General features: G+C 51.2%; 1 protein-coding gene across 1 annotated transcript; it reads left to right on the forward strand.

The window, feature by feature from the left end:
• The first annotated feature begins 5,266 nt into the window (after positions 1-5,266).
• tcima (transcriptional and immune response regulator a) lies at positions 5,267-6,307 on the forward strand. The gene has a single exon (XM_079749823.1). The coding sequence runs from the start codon at positions 5,385-5,387 to the stop codon at positions 5,688-5,690; it is 306 nt and encodes a 101-aa protein (XP_079605949.1). The 5' UTR covers positions 5,267-5,384; the 3' UTR covers positions 5,691-6,307.
• The last annotated feature ends 4,720 nt before the right edge of the window (positions 6,308-11,027 follow it).

An 11,027-nucleotide genomic window follows, 5' to 3' on the forward strand; every position in this document is an offset into this window, starting at 1 on the left:
CTTATTGTATGTTGTACGTCCTAGCACTTAAAAACAGTGCTTAGCATTATGTAACATCTGACATCTAACAATGGGTTAACCTAGGGATTGTTAGTGCTTGGCACATGGTTCTGTGGTCATCCTTACTGTACCGACAGCGATATATTGATGTTTCTCTTTCTTCTGACCAATGCACTTATTGTGAGTCGCTTTGGATAAAAGTGTCTGCTAAATGTAAATGTAAATGTCTCCTTGAGGTAGATTATGTTATACTTGTATGAGGCTCTCGAAAACACCAGCAGCTCAGCCACACAAAAGCAGCAAGCCAGACTGTGGGTTTGGATGGATTCTAATTACAAACCCGCCCGCCCGCAGCTGTGTGATGCGTTCTGTCAGCCAGGCGGTAAACAGCAGCTGGTCAGGCTGAACCACATGAAGGTCACCGTCAGGAGGTCAGGGTTCTGCCGGCCTGTGTAACCTGCTCTCACGCCCCCCTAAACAACCCAGCTCTGAGTGCAGTGACGCTGGGAAACACAGGTTGATGTGATGACGCTTTGCTATTGGCTACAAGGGGTGAAATGTGACGGTTGACTGAAGAGCGGACATTCGTTGTACAAACTATGGGGACATCAACTAAATAACTAGATCGAGAGCCATGATTGAGTTTCAGTTGTAGACGCCAGGAGTGGATCTTTATAACCACAAACAACATTCTCCAAAAATAGTAGGAAAAACACCCCCCCACGTTGCCCCCCCAGAGTGAATCTGGCCTTGTTTTCTCTGTGGTTATTGATGTATTGATAACGCCTGCCGAGCACATCATGCATGTTTCCTTCTTTATCTGTGTGGCCACAGGGGGTCCGGCCACCAGCCAGAGAGAATCACACGCTGGGTGTGACGCAGGCGCCGCCGGAACGACGGGTCGATGTGACATCCCCGCTATCAGCCCCCCGCTCAGCGCCCGTGATTGGCCGGTTCTGACTGGCCTGGAGCAGTGGCTGTTGATGGGTAGGAATCAGGTCAGAGCTGTTATGAAAACAATTCTGGACTTCAGAATCAGTTAGAGAGCTCGAGAGAAGCCTTGGGGGGCGCAGGTGGCTCAGGAGGTACAGCGGGTTGGCCGGTAACCGGAAGGCTCGCTAGCTAAATCCCCGGCTCCTCCTGGCCGAGTGTCCAGGTGTCCCTGAGCGAGACGCCTCACCCTCACCGCTCCCGACGAGCTGGCTGTCGCCTTGCGTGGTCGTCCCTGCCGTCGGTGTGTGAATGTGGGTATGAACGGATGAATGTTAGGCGATATTGTAAAGCACTTTGAGTGGCCACTGGTTAGAAAAGCGCTGCATCAATGCAGCCCATTTACAATTCAACCTTCCTCGACATTCTGTTTTAATTCGGTTGAAATAGTCGATTTTAGGTTCAAATGTAACATCAGAGGCTGAGCTATAGATTGCGTGCTCATGCATGGTCAACTCGCCCCGTGATGGCTCCTCTCTGACCCACAGTAACCCCAAGTGACTGGGAGGGGGGGTGGGTCTCCTTCCTGTCGCTCCCAGAAAGCAGGAAATGGGCGCCCTGGGGAGGACGTTGAAATGTTGAATTAATAGCAGGCTGGGTTTTGATAAAGAAAACATTAGCAACTCGCTCAAACGCAACACGACAGGGGCTTTAAATAGCCCCCGCAGTGGAAGAGCATCCAGTGCAGTGGATCGCCAACCTTTGAGGCAAAGATTAACCGGGACGTTTGTGGGGGATGTAACACAACACACCAGTCAAACGTTACAGTGAGCCAGTTTAACAACGTGCAGATAAAAAAATAATGTTTTTTTTCGTTGTGTTCCTACAGTAAACCAGAACGGACAAACGTGTTTTTGTAAAACAATCAAAACGCTTTTGTTTTTCTATGCTATAACCTATCGTTCTACGGGCTAAAAAACAAAACAACAACTATAAATCCGTCATCCCTTGACACTTGGCTGCTCCATGCTGTCGGAGACATGGCATCAATTTGGAAGTCCCCCCAGAGGCTCCCACAGGCCCCACAGGCCCCCACCATAGCGGGGAACTCAGTTCACCGCTAGCTGCCACTGAATCGTACTTTTAAGGTAAGATAAGGCGTCCTTCTCCACGACAGCAGAAAGCACGGGAGCGGGCAGACATGAGAAACGTTCTGCTACAGAACCGGAGGCACAGAGGACCAGCCCGGGCTCCTCAGCAGACGTTCTGCGGCGGAACCCCAGTGAGGGAGAACCAGCCTGGGCTCCGATCCTCCAGGCCTCCGGACAGCCTCCTGCGGTGATGTCATACGTAGCGGGCAAAGGTCACGGGGGCAAGAGACGGCGCGGTCACCCTATCTGCTGTTTACCGCCCGGTGTCTGCTCTATAAATATAGATCTATACATAGATCTATATTTATAGAGCTAAATATGTGATCCGTGTAAACAGGCAGCGAGACACGCTGAGGAGTCAAACACTCACAGTCAGACGGACCCACTATCTAACACCCCGCGCTAAACTTAGCGCTGTCTTCAGCGGGGATGCGGGGGTCTTTATTTATGTGGCATCATTGACTCCCAGCACAATGATGGGTGGTTAGTGTGTGTGTGTGTGTGTGTGTGTGTGTGTGTGTGTGTGCGTGTGTGTGTGTGTGTGGGGGGGGGGTTGAACCTTGATCTGCAGGATAAGATGAACACACACGCCCACACACACACACACACACACACACACACACACACACACACACACACACACACACACACACACACACACACACACACACACACACACAGTCCTACACACACACACACACACACTGTGTTAATTTTAGCCATTCTCTTGTTATGACAGAGGAAACGGTTTATGCTTGTGTAGGTCTGTGTGTGTGGTTGCGCGTGCACACATGTGTGTGTGGTTTGAGTGTGTGCGTGTGTGTACGCGTGTGTTTGTGTGTGTGCGGTTTGTTTGCGAGTGTGTGCGGTTTGTGTGTGCGTGTGTGTGTGAGTATGTGTATGTGTGAGCGTTTGAGTTTGTGCAAGTGTGTGTGTGTGTGTGTGTGTGAGTGTGTGAGTGTGAGGATGTATGCAAGCGTGTGTCTGAGTATGTGTATGTGTGAGCGTGTGTGTGAGTGTGTGTGTGCACAGCAGGGTCAATGGCCTGCACTCCGTCTCCCGGTCCGCTCATTGGCTCGCTGCCCGCCACCAGAAGACAAGCTGAGGTCATCAACGTCGGTTTTCCCCAGACGGCCTCCTGCTCAGCAGGAAGCCATTATGCTGTGTGTGTGATAGATGTGTGTTTGTGTGTGTTAGATGTGTGTGTATCTGTGTGCTAAATGTGTTTGTTAGATGTGTTGTGTATCTTTGTGTTTGTTTGTGTGTGTGTGTGAGTGTTAGATCTGTGTGTGTGTGTGTGTGTGTGTGTGTGTGTGAGAGAGTTAGATCTGCGTGTGTGTGTGTGTGTGCTTCTGTGTGTCAGTAAGATGTGTGCGTATGTGTGTGAGTGTGGGTGTCTTCAGACAGACGAGGTGGCTCAGCGGCGACACTGTGTTCTCTCTGAATCTATTGTCTCCCCCCCCCCCCCCCCCCCCCCCCCCAGGTCATTGTTCCACCCTCAGCTGCTCAATGCCAAATACCGGGCATTCCACCCCCGGGCACAAATACTACAATTCTACCCTCTCTGGGGGGGGTCGAGGGACACAAATGACCTAAAAAGACAGAAAACACAAAGGACTTCCTGTCGTGCTTGACTCTGGTTACTTTCCTTATATGGTCAGAGTGTGGTGGCCCTCTGTGTTCACTCTTTGTGCGCTCTAGTTTGTTGTGGTGTCCCCAGCGCGAGGCCCACTTGGTGAGGAAGACCCCACCCCCGCCGTCGTTATCAGCACCCATCAGCACCCTGCTGCAGCACGGGCCCACTCGAAGGCCCTTTGACGTAAACACACACACACACACAAACACAGACACACATGCACACACACATCTAACATATCTAACTTGTACACACACACACACACACACACACACACACACACACACACACACACACACACACACACACACACACACACACACAGAGACACACACACACACACACACACACACACACACACACACACACACACACACACACACACACACACACACACACACACACACACACACACACACACACACAACTCAGCAGCTGTTTGGCTGCTGACTGGAATGCAGCCGATAGCATCTGTGGGCTGAGAGTGAAAACATGTTGGATACGCTTCTGGTACCGGAATACAGCGTGTTTACGGCCTGTATCGTTTCCACCGTTTCATCGGCAATGAACCCGTGGATCATATTCATGGTCATATTTGATAATAATAATAATAATAATAATAATAATAATAATAATAATCAATAAACTAGTCCGTCTCAGGGCTCATAATAATAGTAGTGCAAACTAGTAATAATACAAACGATCAAATTAAAATATAATAACACTTTTATGATACTACTACAATGCTTTCGTTTTTGTATCTTCTAATAAAAGCAGGCGGGTTTCCGTGAAATCCTCCTCAGCAGAGCGCTTTGCGTCCCGCTGACGTCTGAGACTCGCTGACTAAACGGCGGATTAGCAACAAGCAAATACTGGAAGATGGGTTTCCCGGACAGCCGGCACACCTAGCAGCACCCAGCACCCTGGGGGGACGCGATGCGCGGCTCTGTGAAGAGAGGAATATTAGCTGACCTGAGAGAAACTAGGGAGATGAGGTCGGAGGGGATAAAGCTAAAACTAAAATTGTAGCCTACTCCATGTCATTGTGGAAAGACTGTAGGAAGACACGTTCATAACGTATTGTTTATTACTATTATTATTACACACACACACACACACACACACACACACACACACACACACACACACACACCCACACACACACACACACACACACACATACACACACACATACACACATTCATGCATGCATCTAGAGATCTATAACGTGACCTCGTAGACCCCTCCCTCTCTCCTCGTAGATAATAATAAAAACACAAATAATAATTATATCTGATTGTAGCTATATAGTATATACCTATCATTAATAATGTTAATATTTGTATAGGCTATTGTTGTTTCATTCACCCGAGGTCTTGTGCGCTCTGCGCGCGGCTGTTACTCCTCGTGCGCGTCCAGGATCGGGAGAGAGGCGGTGTCGCCCAGCCAGCGCGCAGCAGGGGCGGTCACGAGCAGTGACGTTACGTCTTTTGTCTCCAGCCTGGATAAATACGCCGAGCGCTCGAGAGCTCCTCACTACTCAGCCCTTCCACGCTCACAGAGGAGGTCCTCCCGAGACCAGCTCTCCCTCTCGAGCTCCATCTCTCTCTCGCTCTCTCTCACTCTCTGACACACACCGGACCACCGGAGACCATCGGACTACCAGCATGTCTCTGTCCTACGTGTCCTCCGAATCCCGGCGCGTGAGCCCGTCGGTGCACGGAAACAAGTTCGACACGGCGCACCGCAAGCGCGGCGTGGCCAACATCTTCGAGCACGTGAACCAGGACGCGCTGATGAAGCTGTTCCAGAAGACGGGCGACATGAAGGCCGAGGAGCGCGTGAGAAGCATCTTCTGCTTCACGCAGGACCCGGACGAGACGGCGCGCGCGCTCATGGCCCTGAAGCAGCGCAAGAAGGACAAGTTCCTGCAGATCGTGGGGCTCGTGCGGCAGTTCCTCAAGCTGCGTTGACCTCGGAGACGTTTCGGCTCCGGATGAGCCGAAGAAGTGAACCGTTGGAGACGCATTCGAGCACGAACACGAGATGCGAGATGCTGCTGAACTACCCGCCGACCGGACCGGTAACGTCGCATCGACGTATAGGGGTCGAGGCCAGCGGGTCGGAGAGGAACAATGTGACGTGAATGTGAAGGTTGCTATGGAGACGCGATCCGCGCGGACAGGTCGGCCGGAGGAAACGGACTTTTTACGCATTGATGGATGAAGTATAAATAATCTGAAAAGACAAACGACATTGGGGAAAAACGGCGTGAGGGCTGCCCGCTTCGCCATAGCCTCCCTCCCGCGGAGGGCTCTGAGACTTTACGCGTCAATGAGGATGCTCATGAAGTGCACGTGGTGGTGATGATGATGATGCAGGTGCACGCGCAGTATGAACCGCTGCAGCAGGAGGAAGATTCCGCCTGTAGAAATGACTTTCCACCAAAGCCCCCCCCCCAGCCTTGTTTTGTCACGGCCATCATGACGTCATGGGCGGTGGCCACCCTACTGTATGTCTGTTGCTGTGGCAACACGGGCAACATGCACTGTCCTTGTCTGTGATTTCTAATAAATTATTATCAAATGAATTCCAGTGGCTCGTTTGTATATTTGAATATCGTTCATAAGGGATGTTCACATCCATTCGTCCACTGGTTTGGTAGTGTTGAAGGGTCAGGAGGGATGCTCACAAAACATATCCATCGTAGCTGATTAGGTAGTGCCACGTGTCGCTATGGCGATGCGGTCACAGGTCACCTTTTGAGCAGGGCCATGCTGTCGGGGTACTGATGATGGGAGGTTAGATGGATCACATTTCAGATGATGATTCCAACACGGGGAGCCACATGGGTTGGACGGTCATAGCAGAGCACAGACCAGATAACTCCGTTCAGCTTCAGGTCATCAGAGAGCGGGTTCGATGTGTGAGCATCAGTCACCCTATAGAAGGCAGTTCACCACCAAACCCCAGCTAGAGAGAGCGTTCTACCTCCTATACCCCTCACCGTTGCAGTAGAAGTCAATATTCATCAGTTCACCACCAAACCCCAGCTAGAGAGAGCGTTCTACCTCCTATACCCCTCACCGTTGCAGTAGAAGTCAATATTCATCAGTTCACCACCAAACCCCAGCTAGAGAGAGCGTTCTACCTCCTATACCCCTCACCGTTGCAGTAGAAGTCAATATTCATCAGTTCACCACCAAACCCCAGCTAGAGAGAGCGTTTGACCTTCTGTTACTCGTGGACTCATACTGCGAGGGTGAAGACCCTCGCAGTATGAGTCCACGAGCTGGGAGACTTTGGAGGATTCAGTTCATCTTTTCTCCATTGAGATGCTCTTACTACAGGGCTTCTCTGATCCTCTGACGCACCTAAATCAATGTAATTCAGCGTCTATATCAGCCTCTCATCTCCCTGATAACATCCCCATATGAATCATTAATAACCCCTGAACGACCACAAGCACGTCAACACACCGGCCATACGTGGCGTGTCTTGTTATTGACGTAGGACTTGTTTCCCCCTGGTAAACATCGCTCACAACTCATCCCTTTTCTTTTGTTTAAAAACAAAGAGACAAATTAAATAATGTGGTTTTATTTCCTTTGTGTACGCTCGCGTGTGTTTATGTTGCGGTGTGCGTGTGAAGGGCAGGTGAGCGCACAGTGTGCGTGCGTGTGTGTGTTTGCCTGCCTGCGGTGTGTGTATGTGTGTTTGTGCGTGTCTGTGTGTGTGTATGTTGTGGTGAGTGCTAAGCAGGTGAGCCAGTGTGCGTGTGCCTGCATGTGGCATGTCTGCGTGTGTGCGCGTGTGTGTTTGTGTTTGTTTGTGTGCGTCTGCCTGTGTTTGCGTAGCTGCATTTGTTTGTGTGCGTGCCTGTGTGTGCACCTGCCTGCGTGTGTGTGTGCCTGTGCGTGCGTTGGTGCATGCCTATCTGTGTGTGCCTTCATGCCCGAGCGTGTGTGCGTGCCTGCCTGCGTGCGCGTGTGTGTGTGCGTGTGTGTGCTGTAGTGTGAAGGGTACATGAAGGGTGTAGGGTTACCCCTGCTAGAGTTACGGGCGGAGGCAGAGATCCACCAGTATAAGCTGAGCTGTGGACGCAGGGCGGTCTAAACCGGCTGGATCCGCCCTGCGCTCACTGAGCTGTGTGTTATCAGTGCTGCAGATAACCGCCTGCTGGGGTGTGTGAGGGGGGGCCTCCCGGGGGTAGGGGGGGGGGGGGGAATCCGGACAGACAGCGTGTTTACCCGCTCCTCCAGCGCTCACCAGGATTCTGATCTGGGTTTTATCTTTTTGAGATGTCGTGTGTGTGTGTGTGTGTGTGTGTGTGTGTGTGTGTGTGTGTGTGCGTGTGCGTGTGCGTGCGTGTGCGTGTGTGTGTGTGTGTGTGTGTGTGATGTGACATAACCACTATCTCCTATCCTATACTTTCCTTTCTATTCCTAAAACACATGGAACAAAAATAGACATCAGTAATTATTCCTTTCTCTCTCTCTGTCTCTGTCTCTCTCAATATTTCCTCTCCCCTCCTATCTCCTTTTTCCTCTCTCCTCCTCCTCCTCCTCTCCTCTCTTCCTCCTCCTCCTCTTCTCCTCACTCCACCTCTCCTCTCCTCTCCTCCTCACTCCACCTCTCCTCTCCTCCTCCTCTCCTCCTTTCTCCTCCTCCTCCTCTCCTCTCTCCTCCTCTCCTCTCTCCACCTCTCCTCTCCTCTCTCCACCTCTCCTCTCCTCCTCCTCCTCTCCTCCTTTCTCCTCCTCTCTCCTCCTCTCCTCTCTCCTCCTCTCCTCTCTCCACCTCTCCTCTCCTCACTCCACCTCTCCTCTCCTCCTCCTCTCCTCCTCCTCCTCTCTCCTCCTCTCCTCTCCTCTCCTCTCCTCCTCCTGCTCCTCTTCTTCCTTTACCAGTATAAGAAGATGAAGAGCAGCTTAGCAGCCTCAGCAGGGATGAGCTGACTTGGTTCCTAATCCGGCGGGCCGTTGCGCCGTAGCGAGCTAACCGGTTCGCACCGGTTACCTGCCGTATAGACATCAAGCGATGACATCACCTGATGCCTCCCCTCCCCCCCGCCCTCCCTCTCAATGTATCAGACACAGAACCCTCTCTGTCTCTCTTTGTCTCTCTTTGTCTTTGTCTCCCTCTTCTCTTCTCTCCCTCTCTCCTCTCCCCCTCTCTGTTCTTCCCCTATATCTCTCTCTGTTCTCCCCCCCTCTCTCTCTCTCCCCCCTCTCTCTTTCTTTCTCTCTCTCTCTCTCTCTCTTTCTCTCTTTCTCTCTCCCTCCCTCTCTCTTTCTTTCTCTCTCTCTCTCTCTCTCTCTCTCTTTCTCTCTCTCTCTCTCTCTATGCATATGTACAGACTATCCCAATTTCCTATTTTTATTGCTTTATTGTCATGACAAAAACACCTTTCTGTGTCGCTCATTGTCTCTCACTCTCTTTCAACGATCAGCTGAGTGGGCGACTCAAGGGTGTTGACTCAGTTCGAGTACATCACACACACACACACACACACACACACACACACACACACACACACACACACACACACACACACACACACACACGGTGCGGTCACTCCACACACAGTGCACACATTCAGACACGGCACACTATCTGCCCTCCATCCAAATTCTGTTTGATCGCACATCAAACGAACTCCATGTTTTATGGACACAATAAAACACGCGCGTGTGCCTGCATGAAACCACCAAAGGTTTGGCCGTGGCCGCTGGATTCCGGGCCGTGCAGGATAAGGATCCTTTCTGCCCGTTTATCCATTTCCAGTCGCGGCTGCTGTCTTTGTCTGGCGACGCGTCTGCGACCTGGCAGCCCTCCTGCTTACTGCCTTTTCCCCTGCAGAGGCGGCCGTATTGTTAGGGCAGAGAAGAACTGGTGTCGGGGGCCATTGTCCTGACGTTGTCTCCGCTGTCCTGCTGTACCTCCAACCCCCCCCCATCCCCGTTGCTGGCCCTCCACCCCTCTTCCTGCCTTTCACAATCCCTCGAAACCCTTTGTAACACATGCTTTGATGTCAACAGATAGCGTGGCACAAGGCCCTACACCTCCCTTCCCCATCTCTCCTCCACCTCCACTCACACCACCTCCTCCTCCTCCACCACCTCCACCTTCCCTCCTCTTTATGCTGACTGGGATGACAGCCAGAGAGAGAGAGAGAGAGAGAGAGAGAGAGAGAGAGAGAGAGAGAGAGGGAGAGATGGAGAGATGGAGAGATGGAGAGAGAGAGAGAGAGAGAGAGAGAGAGATGGAGATTGGTAGAGAGAGAAAGATGTAGAAATGTGTTGCACCAGGGCAGGGTGTGGTGAGAGAGAGAGAGAGAGAGAGAGAGAGAGGGATGGCCGCCGTCCAACTGGAACTGGTTTCGACTGGAATCCTCCTGGGGAATTCACCAGAAACAGGAACCACCAGGAAATGTCCACCGCAAAGCCGGTTGTTTTATCACCCAGCGCCCCACTGATAATGTTTCTGATGTGGTGAGCCGTGAACCACACACCGACGCACGCAGGCCGCACAGGCTGCCGCCCCGCTGCCTTCTGGGTAACAGGAGGTCGTTAAGGGGGGGGGGGGGGGGGGGGGGGGGGCGACGCAGCCCCCCCCCCCGACGGAGAGAGAGAGAGGGAGAGAGAGAGTGAGAGAGAGAGAGAGAGGATATGGTATAGCATGCAGTCTTTGTAAGATTGCTGTCTGAGTTTGCTATTTCCTATGGTTTCTGAATAATCTTTATGCATGCTTATGCAATCTTATCTCCTTTCCCCATGCAATGCAGACCTGAACTGGCTTAGAGACCGACAGACATGAAGAGGGGAAGAGAGAGGGGTGGAAAGAGATGCAGATAGTTCATTAAATCAGCCTTGGCAATGTACATCTTTATTCTTTTCATGCCAGTGAAGCTCTTTTGAATTTAAATGAATTGGGAGGGCAGAGGGAGAGAGAGGGAAAGATGTAGAGTATATTGAGTATAATATATAGAGATATAGAGATAAAGATAAAGAGTATATAGAATATAATATATAGGGATAAAGATGTAGACTCGTATATAGAGCACAATATATAGAAATAAAGATGTAGAGTATATAGAGTGTAAGATACAGAGCGTACAGCGTATATGATATAGAGATATTGAGCTACAAAGGGATGAAAGAGAAAGCAAGAGAGAGGGTGTGATGAATGCAGATAGGGAGGGAGAGGTAAAGAGGGAAGTGAGAGAGAGAGAGAGAGAGAGAGACAAAGGGTGTGGGAGAGAGAGACAGAGAGCCGATAGGAGTGGATGAGCTGGTGTGATCCAGTGC

Source organism: Pollachius pollachius (assembly GCF_949987615.1).
Source record: "Pollachius pollachius genome assembly, chromosome: 1".
Taxonomy (NCBI): domain Eukaryota; kingdom Metazoa; phylum Chordata; class Actinopteri; order Gadiformes; family Gadidae; genus Pollachius; species Pollachius pollachius.

Excerpts from the sequence above, each read along its gene's own strand:
- tcima (XM_079749823.1), top strand. The coding sequence starts at position 5,385 with ATGTCTCTGTCCTACGTGTCCTCCGAATCCCGGCGCGTGAGCCCGTCG.